Source organism: Plodia interpunctella, chromosome 2, assembly GCF_027563975.2.
Source record: "Plodia interpunctella isolate USDA-ARS_2022_Savannah chromosome 2, ilPloInte3.2, whole genome shotgun sequence".
NCBI classification, from domain to species: Eukaryota; Metazoa; Arthropoda; class Insecta; order Lepidoptera; family Pyralidae; genus Plodia; species Plodia interpunctella.
The window spans coordinates 4,033,902-4,061,189 of NC_071295.1; the positions used below are offsets into that span (position 1 = coordinate 4,033,902).

Below are 27,288 nucleotides of genomic sequence, written 5' to 3' on the forward strand. Positions count from 1 at the left end.
TTTTTTATCCTATGACTAACAGACCATCCGTGACGTGATGACTAATTCTGTACATTTTTGGCTGTATAGAATATGCAAAATTTGAAACTTAGATCGTTTTGAACTCAGAAAAGCTTGCATTTTTATTATTATTTTAGTTCATGTAAATGGATTGCACAAATGCAAAGTGGTGGAGTAAACAAAAAATGGACCACCGAAACTCCCGGCAACAACAGGACTCTGCAAGCTTTTCAGAGTTCAAACCGATAGAGAGTATTCGGTCCTCGCTCGGTCTATTATGAAATCTGTTGGACGTAGAGTGTTAATAAGTTAAGAGTGTAAATAGGTAGTTCATTACCGCAAGTAGCGCAACCACAAGGGTTATAATAGGTTACATTATAGAGAAAATTATATTACGTTGCGCTGCAGTGTGTAACCACCCAACCATAACAAGATAACAACATGGAATTAGTAGGTACTATGGTTGTGCATAGTACAGTCAACGGCACATCACCCCGCATAAACCTTTATGTCGCGGTAATAGCGGCAAGTTTAAAATGAATTTAGTAGGTTCATGTGTTGTTGACTGTACGTACTAATTCTATGAACCAAATGAAGTGAATGAACCACTTCAACCACCATAAACACATTGGTCACACTGTTTTTTAAGCAGTCGGATAAATACCAATACAGCAGCAACAGTTTACGAAGACTGTTAAGTTTCTTAGTTACAAACTGTCAGCTGTCATTTCTCGAAGTTGTCATTGTCAGCTATCTCTATCTCCATGAATGCGAATTATACGTCATTCTCAAAATCTCGGAAACAAAAATTGTTTTCAGCAGTATCTACTGTAATTTTTATTTAATTTCCTCTCTCAGAACTATGTGTTATCAAAAATAGGGTTGTTTTATTACAACTGTATACTTCGCCGAGGCAAAGTTAACTAAAATTCGTTAGAATGGAGGCAAATGGTTCTGTTTTATGCGACAATTTGATCAAGTGGTTGCAGACATTAAATCTTAACGCTAAACATGGAAATCCATCAGGTAAATAGCATAATTTTTATACATTTATATCCTAGTTTACAGTAGACTTGATAATTCATGCGAATCAGGAGATTACTCATAGTCATATCCGTATCAAATGTCGACCGCTAAGTGGATAATTTCGTCATAGAGCTCTCGTTCTTATTTGATTGAGACATCATTGAGGTTTTCTTTCACCTATTGTATTTCACAATGCAGTTCAGTTTTAGCCACTGCAATTGTTATTTCCACATCAATGACTATTTTTATGCATAATCTTTAATCGGGAGCTATGTTTTATGATTGCAACTTGTAACAATGTAGGTTGATTTAGATTTTGATCCAAATGATGTTGTAAAAGTCTTAACATTTTAATATTTATTGGAAAATGTAATATTACATAAAATGATATAATTGTGGAATATAATTTATTTTTCAGAACTATCTGATGGTGTGGCGATAGCAGAGGCAATCACTCAGATTGCCCCTGAATATTTCACATCAACATGGAATTCCAAAATAAAGACAGATGTAGGGCATAATTGGAGACTGAAAGTTAGTAACCTGAAGAAAATATTGGAAGGTGTAGTAGGTATGTTAAATATCTCTATATAAATATCCAATGACAAATAAATATAAATTATATGCTTTTATGGAGTGATTGAAAACATATTCAATGTCTTTCATTGACACATTGATTGCAGCCAATCTCAAGACAATGCAATGTCATGAGTTGTAGGATGAGATTTGTAAAACACTATATGTGATGCCATAGTCAACATGATAAATTAATTAAGATTCCTAACACATATTTTTAATTGACCTGGGTGAACTAATTAATATGAAATCAATTTCATATGGAATATATCACTGCATAATATAAAACAAAGTTGCCCACATCTGTTTCTAACTTTTCTTTAATTAAGCCATGCAACAGATTTTACTGTACTTAGACCATTCATTAGAAACCAGGCCAGGTCACTAGTGTTGTAGAAATTCAAAGGGGGAAATTAAATCAACTAAATTTTCTTTTTCACTAGTCAATGTCTGTTTGATGTCACTATAGATTTTTTTGCGGCAGAAGGGAACTTTATTATGTACAAGAAATATAGAAACAGTGATAACTATATTTTGTTTCATTATTTACTGGTAGGAGCCACTAGTGCAAGCCCTAGACAGGCGATAACTCCTCCCATCCTGGGATCAATTCACCATTAGTGATATGTATTTACAGATGTATTTTATTTGTTTCAGATTATCATCAGGACATTTTAAATTTAAGTCTACATGAATTTCCTAGACCTGATGTAGTAAATATAGCAGAAACAGCAGATCAGACAGATCTGGGTAGACTCCTACAACTTGTTTTAAGTAAGTACCTTATCTCTATATGTAGTATTTTATTGGTCTATACTAATATTATAAATTATTCCAAGTTATACTTCACCTACTGTAAATTTCATCAAGATCCGTCCATTTGATTTAGTGTGATTGATTAATATATTTCCTGATAAGGGACACCAGTGCAAACACCAGATAGGTGATGTTGAACAATCGCCTATCTGGTGCTTGCGCAATCTGGGATTGGGAGAAACAATAATCAATCATTTTCAAAACATCACCAATTGTTTCACACATTTCCCCTAGACCCCTTTTAGGGTGCAGGTTAACTCATAACCCTATGTTGACGGCATCCGTTTAAATCTATCTATATCTTTGTAGTAATTGCCTTAGTGTTATATCTTTGAGATTAATGTATGATAACTCTCAGCCTATGATATAGTCATAGCGGGGCACTTGGCTACCATGTGAATGCTGGTTTCCTCTTCTTCCTGGCAGCTTGGGCAAATGGCAACTTCCCCTTACCTTTGTCTTAAATACCTCTCCATTTTCTATTGAATTCTACTTTCATGCGTGATTACACCTTTAGTTTTAGTTCCCATAAGCTATAGGAAGCAAAAATTTCAACCTTTTCTGGCAAGTTCGTCAATCTTTCGTTTCCGATAATGCCCGGATCCCATGCTACAGTAACCATTGCTTTGTTACCTAGTTACCTACCTACCTGGCAAAGAAGATATAGTTTCTTCCTCGTCTTGATTGAGTAACAAATATTTATAATATTAGTTTAACTACTGGGATTATTAATTCACGTCGCGTTTTCTACGTTTATTGTTGTCAGCGACTGTGGCGCCGCTCTCCTTGTGATCAACAGAATCAACAGAATAGTAGCTTAAGATCTACTTACTCTTCATTACAGATGTGGTATTGTCACCACGGTTGACAATTTCGATGATGTTATAATGTTATTTTTTTATTTATATTATATTTAATAATATAAAGTGTATTTACACATTCCCCAGGAATCACATATTGGTAAATAGCGCGTGAAAATCAGTAGTTTTTGAGTTTATCGCGAACAGACAGATAGAAGCGGCAGATAATTTTGTGATATAATATCTAAGGATAAAGATTTTAAAATAATTCGAAATTCTGAAAAAACAACACTCTTTGAAGTGAGAATTTCTTTATGAAATTCACAAGGAAAACATCGGGAGAACAGTTTCTCGGCGGCATATCATTAAACTTGACACTGACCGTTTACTTTTAAACACAACCTGTGAATATAGTCTCTTGTATATAATTACTTAAGTTATTTATATTCATAAAGAACTTTCACTTGACCGGCTTACCTAAACACAAATAAATTAGAGTCGAGAATAATTGGATGCACTCAGATAATTGCAATGAGCTCTGTAATAAACAGCCGTTAAATATTTTTTCGTCCGTTTGAAATTTTGAGCACTATTGTCATAGATGTATTAAATAGTTATTTGGATGTATTAAATATTTAATACATGTATGGCACTAGTGTGTGCGGCTCTATTGACTTATGGAAAAATAAAATACGTTTCGGTTTATCCGTAGTGGCATATGTAATTTCTTTAAAAATAAAATTGTACTTATGTGAAATTAAATCCTTATACACGGACAGTTACATAAGTTAGCCCCAATTAAGTTTATGTAAATAAATGAAGCACACGTCTATAAATGTGCAAAACGTTAGGTAATCACAGAAACAAATTTCTGGGCAAACACTTCGATGTAAAATAAAATAAATTCTTAAAAGTGAAAATTGTTTATACAGGTTGTGCTGTAAATTGCAACAAAAAGGAAGAGTATATCACTCGCATTATGGAAATGGAGTTGTCGTGTCAGCGCTCCATCATGCAAGCAATACAAGTAAGTGATACCTGGTTGATCAGTATTCGTATCTCTCCCGTGACAATCCATGTATGGCGGTGCTATGCAGAACGTTCGATTTCAAATTCGATTCGAAAATTCGATTTTGAAACGATTGAAAAGTGAGCGATATTTTTGGCTGTACTTTTTGAGCAGCAGAAAGTATTATTCTGGCTTTAAAATAAAGTGTGGAGATACTTGGAGTGCCGGAGAGTTACATAGGCTACATTTTGCCGCGGACGGAGGCGCGGGTAGCAGCTGGTATATAATAATTTCCGTTGTTCTACATTTGATCTAGCTTCTAAAATTGAAATTATGTTCGTTTCAATGTCGTTTACATTCGATGCTTTGTTTAACTGAAATGATAAATTTAATTCTAATTCAGAATCAAACTTATGTTTGATTTCTAAAATTATAAATTAATTATTAGATTATTCATTCGTTTGAACTTGAATTTAGTTATTAATCATAGATAGAAACTAATGGTAAAGTAACTGTAATAAACAAACTGTAACTGTAGTGGCAAGCTTTATGTTCTTAAATGCATAGATTTCAATTCATTAATGTTTTATTGTGAAGATCCTAACGTTATAGAAACTTCTTTAGTTTTGTAGTGAAAAAAGTAAAAGTTTAAATTACTCAAAATTTTAGAAACGAGTGAATAGGCAATTAAAACTAGTTTCTCTGTAAAGATTTATAAAATACAATTCTAAGATCGATACATAAATAATACGTTTTTCTGAATAGCAATCATACATTTTCGATCCGCCATCCGTTACTAATTAGTTATGTAATTTATAATTTAGCTGAGTCGTCAGCATTTCATACACCGCGTGTAATGGCCTTACGTATAGGCGCGACGTTTCAAACGTCCATTGCAAAAATGAAGCAGTCAGTCTTACTTAACTTCACTTTCGAACTTGCATGCTCGTTACTCGCCGTTTTGAAACGAAATATATATTTTTTAATATCCTTGAATCACGATTTATTGTATCAGTTATAGTTTGGAGTGCATTTGTGCTAGTTGCATGTGTATGTCGATTTATTTTTGTGTTTAAAGGAATTGGAAACATTGACTTTGGGAGTGAACCGAGGGAGCCTAGCCTTGGACGGCGTCGACCAGTCGGATGATATGAAAGAAGCACTTGCGCAGAAATGCCATGAACTTGATACCAAGGTGAGTCTTGCTAGTTGTTTCGGTAATTTATGTAATTATAAAATGTATTATGTAAATGTTTTATTTTTTTATTGTTTCGATTCAAAGGTATCAACATAAAAATGTATGTACGAACAATCGTTTCAAAGTGCGACTTTTTGCTCTACGAGTTTTTAAAAATAAAGTATAGTATAGTGTATTAAATTATTCATTAAAATACTTAACGTTGCTCTTGATAGACAGCTTTGAATGGCGATGGGGGAGACTTATGCCAAGCAGTGGTAGTAAACGTTAATTTAAAAAATAGATGTTACCGCCTTTTTATAAAAACTCCCTTTTGCATTGTATCGATAGTAGTATGAATGATGGGCGCAGTCAGTAATGTACTGAAGAATGTGTCATTGTTATATCCCAAGGTATACGGAATACGGGAAATTTGAATGGATATTATGAGAACACGTGATTTCATTCATCGATGACATGTGTTTTCATTGCTTTATCACAACAATTCGAGACAAATTCAAACACTGCTATTTTAAATTGTATAGGTAGATAATATAAAACCTGTTATATTGATGTCCTGTTATAATGTGATATATTTTAAGTATATTAAATTTTATTTCAGTAAAATTATTTGAGTTAATGATTTTATTTTCAAAATAAATATAATAAATATAATTCAAAAACTTAACACATATGTGTGTTTGTTCCATGATTCGTCCCGTTATCCCGAGTAATACAGGCTTTTCGAGAGTTTGTTTATTCTCATTTGTTTTCTACTTGTTATAGACTACTAAACGTAGGTACTGCTTGGGTATTATATGATTTTGTAAATCTAATTGTAGATAAAAATCGTTATTTTCTATTCTCGCTCTTTAGCAGATATCTCGGTCTATTACACCCAATCGTTTTCACTGTTGAGATAAACATTATCGCTACTGGAATTAATCTCGAGCTCATGTGGTCATGCACATTAAGCATCAGTTATGCTCTACATCTGATGGGTCATTTGTAAATTATGGTTTATGACGTTTATTATGACGCTCGGAGTGATCGCTCATTAGATAAGACTTCATACGAAAATAAAACAACTTTTTTCGAAAATTTGTTTTATACTTTATACATACTATTCGAACTCAGTAAAGAAAGATGTTTCCGAATATGTATACTCAATTTAAAAAAAAAGTTAGATGTGTCTTTTTGCAGATGATGGCAAAATAGCTCTCGTGTATTAGTACCTTTATCTTTCCATTGACGGTATTACATTATAAAGAGAAGAATTTATGTTTTGATAATACTTCGATGTCTTTTATACATGAAAATTGTCTTTAACCCTTTGACACTTCTTTTGTGTCTCGTTTAGTGTCCGTAAAAGGGTTACCAATATTTTTGGTAAAATGTTATAATATACAATTTTACGGACACTAATATTTATAATATAATTATAAGCACTTCTATTATGAGTTGCAATAATGTGCCGTCGAAACTTAAATATTATTCGTTCGTAACGGTTATGTATAATCACAATAATTAAGTAGCCACCTTGTTAACTTACACAATTTCAAATGAAGTGACTAAAGGCGCAATCATTCAAAGCCTTGAGAAAAAAGTAATTTAACGCTTATTATAATTCTTGTGATAGTTATCAGCGGTGAAATATTTATCGTTTCAAGTAATTGGCCACGCAAACAATTTAGTCACAGAATTAAAAGTATGATGTAGTTATGAACTATTGTATTGATGTGATTTTGACACACCAGATTGTGATATTAGTATCATGTGTATGAGCAGTAAAAGAATATGCTCAAAAGTAGATGGTAATCTATTTCCGAACGTGGTCTGACACACTCACTTGATATTGTAGATTATGTCTTACAACACTCATTATTGTTTTTACAACAAAAAAGTGTAATGGTATCTGACAACTAGGGATGCTGGAGATCGTGTAAAATGGAAAAGAAAAAGCAAGAAATCGGACCCCAGGTTCTGAAATTCAATGGCTAAGGAAAAAAAACCGAGGAAATGTTCAGATGATAGAGAATGTTCTATCCCCTTACAAGTAAATCTTGACTTCTCTTATGGTGCATCCACACTACGGCTACTTTTTATGTGGCAACTATCAGAATTAAAGTCCCATAACGACGACTTTCTATTGGTCGAAATATAATGCATTACCCCCGAGTATTCTAAATTTGTGCAAGCAGAAAAATACGTGTCACAGATTACTATTGCAAAGATTGCAACTAACTCATGTGATGTAACAGGTGAAGGTGCTACAAGAAGAGAAGATGACTCTTCTAAGTGAGGTGGCTAGGCTGACTGCAGCGGCGGCCAGCGAGGTGGTCGATGAACGGGAGTTGGACGACGCTGGCGGCTCACTTGGGCCCGCGCACGCAGGTATTTCTTACCCTCGACATTACATTGTGTAGGCTCCACACTATCGCCGAACTCTGATAGATGCCGATGCGAATGCACGAACGTACGCACGAGCGTAGTTTGTATGAATGCTTTTATTTACCACAGTGAAAAATCAGCAATGTATACAGAATCTCTGCCAACACCTAACTGCCTACACTAAATTTAATTTATATTAAGTAAATAAATATTTATATATTTAGTAACACTTAGTATTTTTTTGTCGTCTTTGAAGTATAATGAAATCGTTTTGTGACTTCAACATTTGTGATGTCACTGTCATACAAACCCATATTTTTTTACAAATATCTAAGTTGACTTGATACCATCTACTCTATTTAGATCTTTAAGCCGTTTCCAAACACCTGTACTCTATATTTAGCACCCAACAGAGCGTTGTAGATTTGCAGATTTGCCATTGACACGAAAAGAAGAAGAAATCTTGTAAAATTCTGACAAAAAGATTAATGATTTGTTTATCTGCAATTTTGATTACATTTATAAAGAAAATATGAATTCCAGGTACACTACGCTATAGCAACATGCGAGGGCAACTTGACGCGCTCAAAGAAGAGTTGGACAAAGTGGAACTGCAGAGGGACGACCAGCGAGCGAGGGCGGACGCTCTGGAGAGGGAGTTAGCGCTGATCAAGTTGAGAAATGAAGAGCTGCAGGTACGGAGTTACTGTCATGATGAACATTTTTATTTATTGTTGTCGTTTGTAGCTTTTAATAGTATTATTTCAATTAAGCGTTAAATAGTGTAATGGCTTAATTTCTGAATAAATATTTTTACTTTATTTCTCCACGCAATATTAATACTGGGCCAGCGAAGGCAAAGGGCTGTATTTTTAAATATTGAAAATTTATTTTAATTACAATATATTTATATTTAAATTTTGGATGTAACACAGAATCAAATAATAAATCTAAAATAACAAGATAACAAGAGCAATAGAAAATCATGTCGGGTCTTAAATGACAACTCTTCTGACAGCCGTGCCGTCGGCCAATCACAGCACCGCATTAGTGTTGTTACCGCCCCGTACAGATGGGACATTTAATGTATTGTATTCTTGCGATTTTCTCGCTTAATAGTATGACAAGACAAAATGCGCTTTTCGTATAAATAACAACTTTCCAGATCGCAGCATCAGAAAACGTGGTACTAAAAGACGAGGTAGACGCCCTACGGGAGACGGCAGCCAAGGCGGCCGCGCTGGAGGCCACAGTCGCTTCATACAAGAAGCGGATGGAGGAGCACGTCGACCTCAGGAGACAGGTAGACCACAGCCGACCTATTTACTTGGTTACTAAAGTCTATTTTTGAATGCCTCCACGCAGGGCTGTCGAAGCGCCGAGCAACATTAGTAAGTTTTAAGTATTCAAACATAAATGAACGCAAAGGCGGTTTTATTCTAAAAGCAATTTCTTCCAGCTGACCTTCGGGCGAAAAGAGAAATATGATTTATATTTATTTTGGTGTTAATTTAGTCTGTGTGATATATGTGTATATTGAATGTGGTCCCAGGTGAAGCTACTGGAGCGCGCCAACACGGAGCACGTGCAGCGCGCGATCGAGCACGAGCAGGCGCACGCGCGCACCTCCGCGCTGCGCGCGCAGCTCGACGTCTACAAGAAGCAGGTGCTGCCTCCGCCCTGACATACCACCACACCATATCCTCCGTGACCAAGTGATATATTGCCTTAACAGCTCTCTCTACATAATCCTCTTATTCATAAAAAGTCAAAGTATAATTTGCTAGGGAATGTTTTGTCATTATAGTACTTTACAATATGTGACATGGATAGAATGAGATAAACAAAACACACTTTAAGTATGCTTCAACTTTTTTACATTTCTCTGGTTTCCTCGAACGTTGAAACCAGATAATTCCTCACCTCAATTGACTAAAAGACGGTTATGCCTTCAGAATGGGTTGTCTACTATTTACAAATTAATTACTTAGGAAAAACCGCCAGGATTTTTACACTGTTAAATAGAAACTAATCTTCTCGACCGATAAATTATCTAGTTCCTATTTTCAGGTGACAGATTTAAATGAGAAATTAGACGCAGAAATAACGAAGGCGGACAAATTGGAAATAGAAAATAAAAAATTGAGCAGTCACATCGCGTCTGCGCAGCGAGAAAAGGACACGTTGCTGCAAGAAAGAGATACATTACGAGAGACGATTGATGAACTACGTTGCTCCACGATTACCGCTGGTAAGTGTGTAGGGATAAGGTCGTAACTGGTATCTATAACGCGTAAAGCGATATTTTTCAATCAGCCGATATATGAATAACATAATTTTCATTATTTGGCTATTTAGTACGTTATGGTATGTTAATCATATTTTAATTATGTTCCATACTTTTAATCATTATAGCGAAGTAATTTATTTTCCCTCCTTTCGTTTAAAGTAAATTATTAACAACAGTACTCTTTACTCGGACTCGTTATGCGGAATCTCCCAATATCACCTTCCTTCCCTCCTCATAATTAGGGAAGGAATAATTCAGACCTTCGGCTGTTTATGATTCCGTTGACAAATAACATGATAATGTTATTTGTTAATCCTCTTGTTTTCATGTTTATTACATGGTTTTGCACAATAAACATTTATTTATTATACATTTATATCTCTCATATAGGTAAGTAGGTCCTTATTACCTCCAAATGGGGCTTGTAGGTGACCAATTTGCTTTCTAGGGTAATGTAGCTAGAAAAGCCCTAGGTCGGTAAGTAATAAAAAAAAACCACTTCATACTGGCAATAGACATCATGCATTCAGCCCAATGACCAAAGAGGTCGCTTCGCTATTTAGCCTTGTTTTCGTACTCAAGTGCTGCAATTGATGCCTACAGCCCTTAACTACTAATCTACTATTATTCAAGTACTTTTTCGAGACTTTCATCCTGTCTACCATATGTCAAGCACAAACTAAACCCGTACAATCAATAATCCTTAATCTTTCAGGAGCCAACGAAGGCAACGTGTCTCGTGAGTTGATACCCGCCGACATAAAAGAGCAGCTGGTTCGTTTGGAACACGAGAACAAGCTGCTGCGGCAGAACCAGGGCGCGCAGGCAGACCAGGCTTCTGTGCAAGTAGGTTTTTTTTTATACAAGCTCTTATTTGACTTGCAATGTATGTATGTATTATCTGCGCCCCGCCCCGGCTTCGCTTCCGTGTAATTTCGGAATAAAGAGCAACAAGATCTCTGAAAACAATAAAAATGTAATTTTTGTAAAAAAAAATACTTTGGTTACGACTTTGATGCGCAAGACAGAGAAAAATATAGAATTTGTCATCGTTTTGCTCATACAAGAAAAAGAAATTCCTTGAGGATTTGCTTTTTTTTTTGCTTATTTGTATGTTTGTAACAGTCGATTAAACGATTTATCTATGTAGTGTATGTCTCAAGATATTGTAAGCTAGTTCGTTGTATCTACCCACAGGCATTATTGGAAGATTACGTGTCTCGGTTGGAGAAGCAGCGGGCCATCAACCGCGAGGCCAACAAGCGCATCATGCAGCTGGAGGCCTCACTCGAAGCGCCGCATCCGCGCCTCGCCTCTGCTATAGAGGACAGCCAAAGAAAATGTAATTATATTCTATTACTTCTTATTAATTTCTTTCTCATGTGAGTGTTTTCCCGGTCGCTTTATAGCCATTGAGCGTTGGAGCCCAGGTATTTCGTACATTTTCGTCTCCACTACACGGTTATTGGCATCCCTAGTGTCAGCACATTGGCACGCATATCATACTTGACGTCATCGAGCCGACATTTCTCGAGTTTGCCGCTTCAAACAGACAGACAGACAGACTTTTGCATTTGTAATATTTATAGTATCGATATGCATAGTATGGAAGTATGGTATAGTATATTTAAAATAAGAAGACATTCCGCAGCGCTCCAAGTGGAGGAGCTGCAAGCGGCGCTGGCGGAGCAGCGGCGGCGCGCCGGCCAGCTGCAGGAGGCGCTGGCGGCGCGCGAGGCCGACGTGCTGGCCATGGAGGACCGCTACAAGAAGTGCGTGGACAAGGCCAAGGAGGTCATCAAGAGTCTCGACCCCAGGACCACTGGTAAACTCAGGTTATGGGGTTGATTGGGGATGGGTCCATGTTTGACCAGAAGGCAAGGCAACATACAGACACGTAGCACGGTACTGAGGTCCGCATGCTGTCTCTTTTTCCCATGTCGTGTATGCATCTGGTAAAAAAAGAGAGAATTTGTGAATGCAACGACGTGTGTATGTTTCATGGTAGCCCCCCTCAGTTTCTTCTTAATCACTAGTCGGGCACTAACCCGGATACTAGACTTTTGGGACCAAATTTTTTTGGGAAAACACTGGGCAAATACTGTGCGTAAACGCATCTATGCTGGTTACCAGCATATCAACAATTCATGATACTTACATCGGAGGGGGTTTCTTAAATTTTTAGTTTCGTTTTATACATAAACTATCATCATTTTATACATATAATATCATGAATAAATGTGTACGGTTGCAGGGCAGCAGTCGCTGTCGGACCTCACGCTGGGGTACTCGCGCGGCGCGCGCTCCGACCCCGCGCCCGCCAACAACAGGCACGAGTCAGTCCGTCCTTTTGTTTTTTATTAGCCTTAGACTGTGCCCGCGTAATTCCCCACGAGAACACTCCTTTTTTCCAGGATATAAAGTAGTATATGTCCTTCTTCGTCTTAATTACACATGTATGCGAAATTTCAAGACGTTTGGTTCAGTAGATATACCATTTTAATATTTTTTTTTTGCATAAGTGAGATAGAACTTCGTAATTATTATATCCTTTATATTTCTTGGCTTTGTTACCAAGAAAATCTCAGGTATCGATATTTCAGGTTAAAGGTTGTATCTTTACATAATTTTTGTTCTTACAGTACACAAGCATGTTGTATTTTTTAAAACAGACTGTATTTTTCCTAAGTACAGGGGAGGGCTTTGTTCAGCAGAAAAAAACAATTTTATTTTACTATATTCCTAATTGTGCCAAGTCATCGACTTCACCAATACAAAGTATCATTCGCGTCGGTGCAAGAAGTGGAGTATCAAAATGAGTGCTGTGCACAGATGGAGCGGAAGCGGGAGCGGGAGCGGGAGCGGCGGCTCGGAAGGGCGGGTGACGCACAACGAGCAGAAGCTGCTGGCGTCGGCGTGGTACCAGCTGGGCGCGCGCTGCCAGCGCGACGCCGTGGAGACGCGGCTGGGGCTGCTGTCGGCCGGACACTCGTTCCTGGCGCGCCAGCGACGCCAGCCCGCGCGCAGCCGGCCCACACCCACGCCCGCCTCTACCCCCGCCTCCACACCCGCACAATGACCCAACGCGGTGTATTTCCTCAAACACAGAGGCGAGACTACTATACTTCCTTAACTGAAATATGGTGTGCGTCCGAGTGACATCTCCGGTGTTGCAGTCGTTTGTAGGCTGCGGTGGCCGCTTTCCGTCACATGTCTGCCCACTTAGTTGTTTAATAAAATAACTAGCTAAAACAGGTTTAATAATAATATGTATATATATACTCTTCGTATAGTGTAAAGTTGACTCAGGGCTCTATCATTGCTAACTACAGTATAATGTATTATGGTAAAGTTAGGTCTAAACTCACCTAACTGTCCTACCCATGTAACAACATCCTAATGAAACGAAAATAGTTAATTTATACATAGATACCTATGATAGAGAAGACATTTTTCCGAATTATAGTGATTTGCGCAGGCTTTCAAATTGTTAATTTTAAGACATTTTTACATAAAAACTCATTGTTAATCCGCTAAAGTAGAGGCTTAATTGTAGTAACTTGTGCTGGTTTTCAAGTTATTACATACTAAGCTGCTATGTCTAAAATTTACTAGAAAACCATTTCAGTTGGTAAAACTTTTCACTACGAACAAATTAGCGGCCATTTTGATTTGATAGCTTCTAAATAAGAATATTTTTCTAAAGCTTTATATCGCGTTCAGTATTTATAGTCCCACCAATATACACACGTAGCACTCCTCGTCAATTTATATATATTGAAGTCTATCAATATATACAATGTTATTAATTCTGTAATGTTAATATATAACATGATATAAATCATCAAGTACTGGAGTATCTTGGCATTTGTGAGGAATTAGTATAATCCTGGATCCTGTGTTCCCAATAATTCGTTTGGCTTATTTGCTATTTGCCAACGAGGAAGACAGTTTTATTACATGGGTTATTTAATGGTGATTTCATTGCGCCTGCGCACGTTAAAATTTAATTATTATATACCTACCCTAGGGTACAAGAGGGACGGCACTATTGACAAAGTTTATATTGCGTTGTTATTATAGCCTCTAGCCTCAATATAGAAGATATATTGCCTAGGAGTAATACAATAAAGGCCCTCGTTGAAGTGGAATATGAAGGCATTTATTAAGGGGATTATAAATATCATCTATGGTGCCGTGCGGCGCGTTTTGTATATTTTTATTATCATATCTCATCACGATTAAGTCATTTAATATCAGCACATATTTTTAAGTAGCAACGTATATTTGACTACTATTAAAATTCATCACATTTTGTTTAATAACCAGAATATTGTTTTGTGTGTAATATAAGTGAAATCATTTATTTATTTAAGTTAGGCTAAATGCTCAACCACGTTCAAAATTAGTTAAATTAAGTTATTAAATACCACAGAATTTTATTTAAAAGAACGAAAGCTCACGAACAAATTGACCAGATTTGCTTTTATGCATTATTTATTAATGAATGTTAAAAAATAATTCATGGACTTTTTATTGCGTTGAAATGTGGCGTCGCTACACGCCTTGTTTTGTATTATAGTTTTATTTTATCATCACACTGTAAAGACTAGACGTAAATACGGTTATTCTAAGCTAGGGTGAAATCTAAAGAATCAAGATATACATCAATCTCGTCGATAGATCATAAGGTGCTCCCACACAGCGTGTTACAAAATGTTATGTATAACACTTGCTGTCTTTGACACTCTTTTTCAAGAATGTGTTTAAGAAAAGAGACAAATGTTGAATAACATTTCGTAACACGCTGTGAAGGAGCACCGATAACCATAGTTCGTATAATCCATATTTTTTTTCAAATTTATGACTAACCTTTTTTAGGTTTTGAAGGTGAATATTTAATTGGTGTCTTCCTATTCATTTTTATGTGTTTAAAAACTAACTCGATTACCTAACAAGTTGATTACACAATTAGACATTTACCATGTTATAAATTGCTGCTCTGTAAATGCTTCAAATTAGATTTAACCCTAGAACTAGTACGCTGGAACAAGCACGTTTAGGGAGCATTATTTATAAAATAATCTATTTCTAGGTCCGGCGGAAAAAATGTATTTTACTCGAAGACTTTTGTCCTTGTCGCTTGTATGAAACATGATGGTGTCAAACGAAACTAAATGTTCCCTTTCCGTCTGCGCTAGAAATTGAACATAGTAATTATTGTATGTAGAAGAAAGGTATAATATAATACCTTGCTCGTTTCCTTCATCCGGTGCAGTGAAAATTATAATTAAGTAATTTATACACCCATACGTTAAGTAAAATGTGATTCATTGTTGATAATGACAATATTGAGTTTTGAAATAATATATAATTTTTCCTAAGTCGTTTTTTTATATACCGTACAATACCTTCTAACATGTGTTTCAAGAGTATTTATAAAAAGTTGTTAAAATATTGTATCTTCTTTATATTTGATATCTAATCGGTGGCATTACGTCGAATAATACAAATCAAAATTATAAAAAAAATAAAAGACTAGAGTTGATTTCAAAAGTATTCATATTGAGATCACAAGCAATTAATAATTTAAAGTATATCACAAACCAAACAACCTATTGAAATCACAGACGTACCTTCCACGGACAATTTTTGTACACGATCAGCTTAAAATAAAATAAACTTAAGACGGCGTTCTAAATACCTTGTACGTGTAAAAATCCCTATGAAAATAAATAGAATAAATATATTTCTAAAAACACTAACTTTAAATTAAAAAGAAACTTACAGATTTTTATGAAATTTTGTCAGTACTTTTGGAACACGATATTTTTTGTAGTGCGCGCTTAACCTAAACAGCTCCTTGACATCTAAAAGGTGGCAGCGAGGCAGTAGTCGACGTTCATACTGAGAGACTTTTACGATTATTTATTTGTGCGAACACTCCTGCCCGCTTACGCGATTTTGATGTGAATGGGGCTTAAAGCCAAGGAAATCTCGAAAGGATCTAATCGAAGTCTTCATCTGAGTCCGTCTTGAGAACGCTATCGGACCCGGAGCCCGGCTCGCTGTCCACCGCTATCTCCCTGCGAACAAAATGATATCCGTGAATAGATCCGACTTGACGTTAGAATAGGCCGCTGCTGGGATGAGACGCGTTTTCACAGAGAATGAATCGCGGAATTCTAATCGGACGGACAATCGATCATCGTTCATTTTATTGTTCATCATTACTGAATAGAACATTATGTAATTTGTTTCACAATTAAAGCATCCGACGATGGTCATTAATTTATAATGTATCCTGCATTTGAAAGGAAAAACTCGTTTATGATTGCTAATGCTCTACAGGGACATGTATATGGCAATTTATAATAAATGCACAAATCGTTTAATGGAGATAGTTTGTATTGGGCACTTAATGGTTGTCTTGTCTAGATCGTAAATCTATAGACTTCCTTCATTACGTATTGATAAGTTAGATTGTATATGAGTTTTAGCCGAAGTTAGCGGGATATGTTATCATATGCACATACAAATGTATCTAACGGCACACATAAGTCTGAAGATTAGGAACAATTAATACGGAATCTAATGAGGCATTAGTGCAGCAACACGTTCTGCGGTTATGTCATACATATGAGTTTTAGGTTCGGATTCCACCAAAGCGGACTTGAGGACAGATATATTTTAGCAATCCATTATATTTAATACAATTTTATGTTTATTTTCACAGGATATTTTCGCAAAACATTATTGACAGTTAAGAGACTGAGTATTTCTTTGTTTCAGTCCATCGATACAGTTGAAGCTAAACGAATTTAAGTCGTGTAAGTAACTAAAAAATAAGTGTTTTTTAAAGTGTGTCTTTCGTATCGAGTCTGCTTTGGTGGAGTGCGGCATTAGGTTGGGAGGTGTACCTATAACCAGTATGCCGTATAATCATTTTGCATACGTGTGTACTGTACTACACAAGCAAGACAGTAAATATTACCTTAACTCCGCATTCCTCAATAAGTAAATGTCTTTGAGGAGATTTGAAATAGCAAGATTATTATTCAGATTTCTAGTTGTTACGACATAATATCTTAATTCGTAAACCTTGACTAAACAAGAATTTTATTTATGTTTATTGAAATGAGTTTTAATAATATTTATTGCAATTAGTTATGTTGTAAAAAATAATAAGTAGGAGTAAATAATTTTTAGAAATCGAGGGTTAATTAAAAGACAGCGGAAAGAAATAAAAAAAGACATGCAGCGCTCGGTTACTTGACTTGCCTGTTTACTCCGGCGCCATTCAAGCTAATCTCAACGATATTTCTGTTAAAATAAAAAAATATGGAGTCATAAAACCTTCCTAGTTTTTTATTTGACATTGTAAATATTTATTCAATAAACTTGTGAGTAAAATAAAATAAAATTACCTATATCGATCCCACTCCCACCGAACGTATTCCGTCGTTTCATAATCTAATTTCGCATGTACGCATGCAGGTAAAACGGACAAGTAGCTGGAATGTGCCACTTCTTAGACATTGCCAGTTACTTGTATATGCTGTGTATACTGCGGTACGTGCTACCGCTACTGGCATGTGTAATTCCTAACGGAAATAATCTATTTTCCTATCGGTTTTATTTATTGATTTTTTTCTTAATTCAACACCTGACTGACATCTCTATTATTGTTACATGTACAAAAAGAGCTTTTCCTTCTTTCTAAGTCCATAATTATTCGTCTCTAAAGTATTACTAACCCATTGAGGTCCTTAGTGAGCTGAATGTCGACATTGGTGGCAGTGTCGTTGAGGCCGTTGAGAGCTTCGCAGAAGTCGCTGCCCACGCTCTGAAGATGTTGGGTGTTCAAGTGGAATCCCTGTCAACGGTAAAATTATACATTATATATTTTAACAATATATTATATCTTTTTTGTTATTAGCCTCGGTTTTTCATTTTTAAATACATATGTCTTATCATTCTGTTTTTTTAGTTATCAGTCATCTTTTTCAAAGACGGGTTTTATAAGTTTAAGTTTTGTGTATCTGTCTGTGTCATCGTAACTCCCAAACGGATAATTTTATCCCGAGTGATCTTAGCCATGTTTCATGAAAATCGGTTCAAATTAATATTGAAAGTCGGGGGTTTTTTATTTTGTTTAACAAATAAACTTGTTGGTCTACAATCATCGATGCTAGAAAAAAAATTTTTTTGTTCATCTTCAATGCATCATTAGAACCTCCCCGTTTTTGAAGTCTATTTATAATGTTAAAAAAAAGTCGCTTTGTTACATAATATACCTATAGAAAATGAGTTTTTTTCCACTAAGTGTCGTTGTCGTCTTGGTTTTGCCATCGAGACACTGCAGGAACACGAATAGAAATTCCGAAAAGTACTACAAGTGCTACCTAAATTGAGATATGAATACTACTCATATAAGTATGTCTGTAGAAGCGTATGCTTGTTTTATTTGTGAAAGCTCAATGTCCGGTGTTGCCATTCAGAGTCATTGTAATAAATCGTACTAGTTAGTTGACTTGCACTTGGCCTTTGCAAGCTGCCCGTGGCAATCTAAAAAGTTATAGTCAGGTACTACATAGAGTGGAAAAAGTTATACTTGTTTGTTGTGCGACTACTAGAAAGATTTCGTTTTAAAAAACACTAGATGTTTCTCGCGGCTTCGCCCGCGTAAATTTTCCACGGGAACAGTTATTTTCCGGAATGAAAAGTTCTTTATGTCCTTTTCCACACTCTACATGTACCTACCTACTTATGCAAAATTTCATGATTCGTTGAACAAATAAACAAACTTACTTTCGCATTTATAATATTAGTTAGGATTTATAGTTTTTTGTCTATGCATTAATTAATGGAATTTTAATTATTAGTAAAAGTTTACCGCAAATGAGGCTTAGTACCTACTTAGTGAAGTTTTTTTTTCATAACATAAATCAGCATTCAGGCATTCAAAATAGGTACATAATACAAAGTACGTCGGCGGCACTAAATACTGCACAGTCAAAGTTAATATATGATTACCGTACAAGTAAGATGCATGGAGGCGATTTGAGATAAAATCTTTTAAAATATGCGTAAGTCACAGGACGGGCGCTCTGAAACGTTCGGGATTAAACGCGGGGTGGCACTGAGCTCATCAAGATTGTAGACGATGATACAAGCGAAATATCTGCCAGCCCTTGTGCAATCATTTAAATTAATAATCATAACGTACTAAATTGTATTATAAAATGAACTTATTTACTTTATGCGTATGCTATAATATTATATAAGAAACGTCTCATGTCTTAATGAGTTTTACTACTGCAATGGTAATTTTATCATAAAAGACTTCAACGCGCGAATTCGTTTTAAACTTGCGCTAACGCATAAAGGTAACGCTAGGTAGTTTGATTGATTTTTATCGACATATTTTTAGCTGTGTCTCGATAAGAACACAGATTTAGGCGTGGTTTAGGTAAGTACATATTTACAGTAATAATTTATTATATTTTTGTTTTGAGTAGAATTAATTAGAAGTTGATCTTCCCAACGCAGCCAAACTTACATTAATAGGTATTACTCATCCGATGTCCATAAAAGCAACCCATGTTCATTGGGCCTATTACGGTACAGGAACGTTGCGAACATGTTTTTTTAATCATTGACAACAAGAGCGTTAGAAGTCATGGACTCGCAGTATCGATACATAAAAAAGTTAAACAAGTTAGTCACGATGGCCGACGAAGGCATCCGTGCACATAGTCGATTGCAGATTCGTTGCACCCTTATCGGGCGGATCGTGTGCGCCGCGCCTGTCCGCTAGATGTATTAGCCCACATGTCGCGCTCAAACTATCGTCAGCATTCATCTGAGATAGCCCATAATTTTCTAATTGGATTTAAATGAGACGTAAGATTTATCAAGTCCAGAATGCATCATAGATCATGCTCTGCATCTCGATCGTTAGACAACTTGAATTCCTTATACATTTCCTTTATGAGATGATATGAAAGGGAGATGTAGTGTAATTTCACAGCCGGGAACCATTTTAAGTCCTAAACAAGTCAGGGGCTTTATCCGCTATCTAATATGAAAATAAATAACTTTAACGGTCAAGATATATTTTGCTCACGGCGGGAATAGGAAATGGTATAATTTTTTGTGTCGTGCATGTGAAATAATCATAAATAGGCTGTAATATGCAGTTAGGTGAAGTAACGATAATGATATTAAGCATTTTTCTGGATTTACCTTGAAAGGTCCTCGATCGAATCCGCAGAAGGATGCTTCCATGGTGTAGGACCGGGTGACTCCGAGGTGTCGCCACACTGTAACTCTGGCGGTGCTCTCCCTCTCTCTCTCCACTCGAAATGAGCAGGAGCCCAGGGCGAACGCAGGGGAAATTCGGTGCATCAGAGCTGGCAACATCTAACCAAATAGTCAACTTCTATAACGAAAAGCAAAAACACAAAAAAGGAAAACACATCTGATAACAAGTGAATTTCATAACATTATTTTTAAAACCAGTTGCATTTAGATTCATATATAGATAAATAACTGGTAATTGCCATTTTCAGATCTGTTTTGGCCATAACTTTTTAATGATTTGTAAAAAACGGGACTTTTTAAATCAAGAGAAACGAGTTTCATTTCTCTCTGAAGTTTTAATGGCGAAGGTGGATCAAATGTTATATTTACTTTCAAATTAATGACATTGGTGGAGCGTTGCTGATATTTAGATAAGAAAGTGTTATAGATATTTAAAATCAGAAATATAAGAAAAAAATGTTTAATATGTACAAAGGACTTTTGCTTTATCCTGTACTCTCTCTTTCTATTGCAAATTCTGGCCTTTTCGGTGCCTTAGTTATGATGAAAAACATGTGTTAAATATTACGTTTAAGCTGTATGTAGGTAAATGTAGAATGACGTAATGAATTTTTCGTTCTAAAGAAATAATAGGTCCAATCATGATTCTCACCAGATACTTGACAGGCTCGTCCTGCAGCAGTCGGTCGTTGCTACACCAGCTCTCTGCCGCGGCACAGCCGTAGAAGAACACGTTTTTCTTGCGCGAGTGGCCGTGGTAATCGCAGTACACCAGGGGCGGCTTCTTCCACACGCGCACTAGATATTCTATCAGGCCCTGATTGCACGAATACCATTGAAATACAGGGTGGAAACATGATACTTCTGGGCGAAGTTTCAAGTTAATTTTATCACTTCTATAAAAATCGCGCATTTAATATTTGCTTATTTTGAGTTCTTTTGTAGTTTGTAAATTATTGAATTTAGGTGTTATTAACTGGCGAAGAAAGAGGTGAATGAATAAGAGGATTACGAGTATTAAAGGGTCATGGATCATACAGCCCATCGTGTGAGGGGTATATTCAGATAACTATAAAAAATAATCTTAATAAATACTTCACCTTAGTATGATAAATAGAAGGATGTAAAACGGGATTCGGTTTACACCAGCGTCGATTCAAATCTTCATTAGTTAGACCGCAGCGATGGCTGCAACAAGAAATGACACGTTACAGGACCTGATAGCCGGGAAATCTCCCTGTCTTGCAACCAGTCATACGTGTCATCTGACACAACACCTCCTAGCTGAGTCGAGTTAGATATCATTATGATAAGGGTTGCCTTGCCATTACTACACTACGTGTATACACACGGGAAATTTGTAAAATGTCATGGAGCCGCAGGGCCGGATATTTTTTTGAATGACATTTTTTTGAATCCACAACTGTTTTAACGAAATACGATACTTGTTCTGGCTGGAATGATTTAATACGGTGACAGTCCCGTATATACCAGACACATGGCAACCCTAGTTATAATAACATACTCGTCCAATAGTCCCATATCAAATCAACTTATTTACAACTCAATACGGGGTTTCATAGCGGTTATTTCATTAGATGCCCGACACGACCGCGGCGAAAGGTATATCGGCATATAAAATGATAATTTGATTCATGTGCTTATAAGGTTCACGGTTGGACAGAGCTTCGCGAAGACAATTTAATATGACAAGCTATTAAATTAAATGAATGGCTGGCCACGTAGGAATCTGACGAGATTCGTGTTGTATTTTCGAAGAAACTGCCGCGTGTGTTGCCTCAACACCACGCGATGCTACACTAATTTTGTTTTCATTCAAATCTGTATTCACTGCGGCACCGAAATTGATTTATGGCGATCGTAAAAACAGACCTTTTACCTTTATGGTCTCTTTTTAGATGATTTTTTATTCAGTGTCTATAAACTTGACTATTAAATACGCCTTAAAACAAGTTAAAATAGGTATATTTTTAAAATGCATGCTAGCTAAAATGCAAGTTGGATTGCCATCCCAGAAAGGATATACTTACCATGACATATTTTGAATGCATAATGAAATGAAGCACATCTCAGAATTTTATTTTAAAGAACCTTACACCGATATCGATACATCATTGTGAATAGAACAAATACAAAAACAATCATCAAGTTCTAATTTGTTCCATACAACCACTGCAGCCTCTGTCGATTATGAAAGAACAACGTCTCCATTTGTGTCATTATTTACAGCTACATAAACTTCAGTGCGTCTGCAATCTACGACAATTCACTACGAGCCTCCCGTTATTAAAGGGCAATTCTTATAGTGTACGTGCTTCTGACATAATCGCACACAGCAGCAAGGTACGTAACGGACAAAGAAATCATAAGGCGAGGATAACTGTAACAGAATTCAAAAATAAAAACAGCTTCATTTGCTACTGCAATGTCCAAAGGAAACGCGGAAATGGGCTATAAACAAAAAATAAAAACAAAATAACCCACTGCCCAAACGACTTCCCGAGAACTGATTCGTTTTAAATTCACACCTCACAGATCTCGATAAGAGCAGAGACGGGGTATCGACAAATTATTCCCGAGATAAGGGCGCATTTTTTGTACGCTCGCGGCTTTTTAATGCGGCAAACGATTTTAGAGGAATTTAATAATTCGTATGATTTCAAACTGCTCGTTGCGTCTCTGCCTATTTGCAGTTCTACGAAGTGCATCTCGGTGCGCATTTTTTCCTGGATGGCCGTCCAATTAGGAGTGGTTCAGTGGAGACACGTCATTAGCGGAGCAGGCGCAGCCTGGCGTAGGTCCTCGACTCCTGCGATGGTAGCGGCCGTCCCTGGCCACGGCCTTCGCCCGCCGACCGGTTGTGCATCTTTTACTCTAATCAGTGAGAAAAAATAGCGTCGCTTGTATGCGCGAACGAAAGCGAACGAGCGAGACTCCATACCCTGTCCTGCATGTTTTATGGTGGTTTGTTGCGGTACCAGAGACCAGCTAGGGTTGGGATCTATTTAATTATTAATCATTCGAAATTAAAGTCCAAGAATCTCCGTTTCCTATGATATTTTTACGGTATAATCAAAATGACATCCAGTAAACTAAATAATAAAAAAGGAAATCAAATAAATACTCCATATTACAGATCATCAAATAAAATTAAAGCATCAAGACACATTTATCACTTTCAATTTTATACTTCGTTTCTGTGAAAGATATACATAAATTAGCAACTTTTATACAATTATATATTACAAATTTTAAAACATGGTCAGACAATATCATCTAGTAGTAGCCCTTTGAGGTCCTTGCAAGGGCCGCGGCTGGTTCAAGGGTCCGTAGTCATCTATTTTTAGCACGCTTCGCGTACCGATCCTATCTGGCGGCCATAGCACGGCCTCGCTCCAACTCCACCCGCCCTCTATGCACCCTTCGCATATCGTCCAGCCAATAAATAGACCAAAGGAACATCACTATATATTTATTTCATTTATTTATAACACGTGTCCATTGTTTCTGCTTGAATGGTAATTCATGGCTCGGGGCGCAACCGCATCTTCGTGAAGATGTTTACATTGATGACATTGCACGCCGATAAATATATATGTTGAGTGCAGCTGAATGTGTTAACTCACATTTGTGGTTGTAACGAAGCGGGATAGACCATATTTATTTAAGTAAAGCTTTCTATCGATCCTTGCTTGGTGCTTCATGCTCATCCGTATTCTGAGCGCGGAAGCTGTTTCCTGCGAGTCTACCAGGAGAGCATATTCTACATTCTCAGTCCATGGCGTCCGTTTGCTTGAATCTGTCATTCGAGAAAAAATCATATCGAAGAAGCGAGTTATACATTAATTTACTCTGGATATATTCGTTTCAAACTTTTGACGAAACTGTATGGACACGAAACTGCATGGACAAAAGCCCATATGAATAAATATATAGGTCATCTACAGCCCGTTTTTCTCGGATGACGGATATGGTATGGTATTCCCTATGGAAAAAGGGCTAATACGGATTCTCGATATTGGAATCAATTGCATGTATACTTCTACATGATAGTTGCGAGAAATATCTTGAAGGCCTAGGTTAGGGGACACGCGGGATCCCGAGAGTTAGTAGGCCGCAAGATTCGCTACCCGGAGTCCATAACTCTGTATTCTTGTCCAACACCGGACACAGCGCGAGTTATTTACGATAGTCGCGAGACAATCGGCCGGTCGTCGCTTATCCGGTGCCACCGCGACAATAACATGACGTGGCTGTCTTTATTAAATAGCGTCCTTTGGAATTAACACGTGCCTAGCTTATATTTATAGCGCTGCTGAATCATCCGCCCGGAATGGCGGTTACACGGGAGAATGCACGGCTGCTTTTGCAATTTATTGTCACTGCGAGATTGCGATGTAATGGCTCTTAATATTTCAGGGATTTGAAAAGCACATTAAGCTTTACAAACAAAAAGGTCTACCGTTGTAGTTATATGCTTAGTCATAACCATGAATGCAGCTGGTTCTGGTGGTGGTAATTGATTTTATTACCTGCGTAGTGGTGGAAGCGCAATTCGCTGCAGGCTGCGAGGCGGTTCAATGACACGTCACGTCTTGAGAACTGTCTCTGGACAGGAATGCAGCCACCGTTCACCAGGCAATAATTAATTATAAATCTTTTCATTATCCGCTTCAAAACTTCATATTTGTTTATCGTTTATTTATTTAAGTCTATATAGGTACATCCGTAGTTATCGCAATTGTAATCCGTACTTACTCGTAATTGTATATACTTATTTTAACTAAATTTACGTGGGTTAAAGTATAAATAATTTGATAGTTGACTGGTACACAATTTAAATAAGATTTGTTGTGATAGATAGCATGGTATGATGATCAGTTTCGCACCGTGGGCAGCGGAAGCTTACGGCGATTACGCAGCCATGCTGCTTTGTATGGATGTTGGTCATTAAGAAAATATAATTCTGCGTGAAAACTTATCTTACCATTTCCCGCTGATAATCATTACCATGCCATAAAGAGGTTCTTATTACCCGTCAGTTATTATTTTCATGTTTTTGCGTAATAATCTAGAGTTTTATGTTGGTGTATAAACAAATTCAAGTGAGCCAGTTTCTGCTTTATTAAAGGCGTAACATTGAGAGTTGGAAGCAAATTCATTTCACGGCCGTCGGTCGTGAGACAGCCGCGACAATGATGAACTCCAGATAAACCAACAGCGTCGGGAACTAGCGCCAGGCTGCTTCTATTGATTTACGTGTCGGTCTGTAATCGTCAGGCGTGAGCCACGACCATGACACAACTCCGTGAGCAATTTGTGTAAATAAAACAGTCCATTTAATTCATACCTACCAGATTTTTTCGCAATTCTTAACGCGCTGTGACAAACAAAAACCCTTCTTGGAATACGTTGTATCTTAAAGTACACACACCACTCACATGAGGATGGAAAGAACGACTCTATTTATTACAATAATGGCTCAGTTACTTAGCAACAAAAGAATAGCCGGTTGAACAACGCGAAGGGCATAACGTAAGTGAATTATTTACATAATAAATAATCAACGAACTGGATGTCCTTGGTCGCATATTATTTTTTTGTCGTGTTGTTTGTTGACTCACTACTCTCTTTTGAAAGACGAGGGATATTGGCTTCAACTTAAAGACTGTCTTTCCTGAATTTTAACAGAATTTGTGTTGGTAAGATATGTCTAGAAAAAATATTTTATTTTCTTAAATATATTTTCTTTGAATGCGAAATACTCAACAGCAATAACTTTAATTTGCATAAATAGTTATTTTGAGAAGACGTCCAAACCGTCGTTTTTTGGGATAATTTGGCATAATTTTTAACAAAGACAAACTTTGTTTTTGATTTCAAAAACAAACTTTGTTTTTGATTTCAAAAACAAAGTTTGTCTTTGTTAAAAATTATCAGTTGCATTCGCGCCGTATCTCCATTTGTAGATACGGCGCGATGACAACACATCTTTGGTTCAAGTTCAAGACCAATCTCTACCGCGATGACTCGGCGACTGGTGCCGTTGACTCCGGGGCTGTCATTACAATGATGCAAGTGATCGGAGCGTGCATTATTCGCACGAGTTTCGTTCGTTGTCAATGCGAGTCCTTGCTTACGGCTGCGTTGTATTAAGTACGTTGCAATCCAAAAGAGAAAATCAAGAAACATTGGCTTGAAACTTTCAAAAGTAATTTTATAATGTTATTTATTAGTCATCTGGTCAGATGTTCTTTTGTTTATAAATGAATCGTCACGTTTTTGAACGAACTGCATCAAATTGGTCCTAATGAAATACGTGCAGACATCAGATATAAAATGATTTAGCGATATAGAGAACTCTAGTATTAGGTACGCTAATGGCAAGGGAGTTATGCAAAAAATGCTGAATAAGGATATCAGAGAAATTTTCAACATTTACCTAATAACATAAAAACAATCACTAATAGAGGATTTTTATAAAAGCAATGGAAGTTTACAAATGTCTATTTTGAAATTGACAACCCTGGGGATGATGAAGGCCTCCACGAAATATCACTTTTCTGGTTTAATATTCCGTGATGCAATAGCGAGTCCTCAGCCGGCGGCTGTCGATGCGATGCGATGCGATACGATGCGTTGTGAAGCAACACGTGCGCCTGCGCAGCCCGCGTGCTGCACACCCGCTATTATGAGAACCTCACACTCCTCGCCATCGTAATTCATTAGCCGACTTCATTCGGCTCATTTTATTTATTGCAGCTTATGTTTCGTCAGTGAATACATTCGTTTGTGCTTTCAAAGTTGCAGTAAGTATGCTTAAGGGGATGCCATAAGCTCAGATAGTATGCATTTA

General features: G+C 36.8%; 2 protein-coding genes across 12 annotated transcripts in view; one reads left to right on the plus strand and one right to left on the minus strand.

Annotated features, from left to right (window-relative positions):
• Positions 1–769: 769 nt before the first annotated feature.
• Positions 770–15,469, plus strand: hook. Its single transcript, XM_053753604.2, has 15 exons — positions 770–1,026; positions 1,445–1,597; positions 2,260–2,376; positions 4,151–4,245; positions 5,306–5,422; positions 7,666–7,798; positions 8,339–8,490; positions 8,961–9,098; positions 9,348–9,461; positions 9,866–10,046; positions 10,801–10,931; positions 11,283–11,427; positions 11,737–11,910; positions 12,340–12,421; positions 12,918–15,469. The coding sequence occupies exons 1-15, from the start codon at positions 939–941 to the stop codon at positions 13,162–13,164; spliced, it is 2,067 nt and encodes a 688-aa protein (XP_053609579.1). The 5' UTR covers positions 770–938; the 3' UTR covers positions 13,165–15,469.
• A 160-nt stretch (positions 15,470–15,629) lies between these two features.
• Positions 15,630–27,288, minus strand: part of LOC128674696 (cytosolic carboxypeptidase 1-like) — a 55,498-nt gene continuing 43,839 nt past the window's right edge. For 8 of the 11 annotated variants that reach the window (XM_053753524.2, XM_053753582.2, XM_053753541.2 and 5 more), the window contains 6 exons: positions 21,512–21,599; positions 21,064–21,228; positions 20,334–20,510; positions 17,843–17,961; positions 17,367–17,408; positions 15,630–16,171 (listed from right to left, as the gene is read on the minus strand). In XM_053753524.2, the coding sequence (XP_053609499.1) occupies positions 16,093–16,171; positions 17,367–17,408; positions 17,843–17,961; positions 20,334–20,510; positions 21,064–21,228; positions 21,512–21,599 (670 nt within the window). In that variant the 3' untranslated portion in view covers positions 15,630–16,092. The remainder of the gene's footprint in view (positions 16,172–17,366; positions 17,409–17,842; positions 17,962–20,333; positions 20,511–21,063; positions 21,229–21,511; positions 21,600–27,288) is intronic. The other 3 variants (XM_064436347.1, XM_053753572.2, XM_053753533.2) reach the window with 1 other exon arrangement.

Excerpts from the sequence above, each read along its gene's own strand:
- hook (XM_053753604.2), top strand. The coding sequence starts at position 939 with ATGGAGGCAAATGGTTCTGTTTTATGCGACAATTTGATCAAGTGGTTG. Across the intron at positions 1,027-1,444 it reads TAAACATGGAAATCCATCAG|AACTATCTGATGGTGTGGCG; the intron begins GTAAATAGCATA and ends TTTATTTTTCAG. Across the intron at positions 9,462-9,865 it reads TCGACGTCTACAAGAAGCAG|GTGACAGATTTAAATGAGAA; the intron begins GTGCTGCCTCCG and ends TCCTATTTTCAG.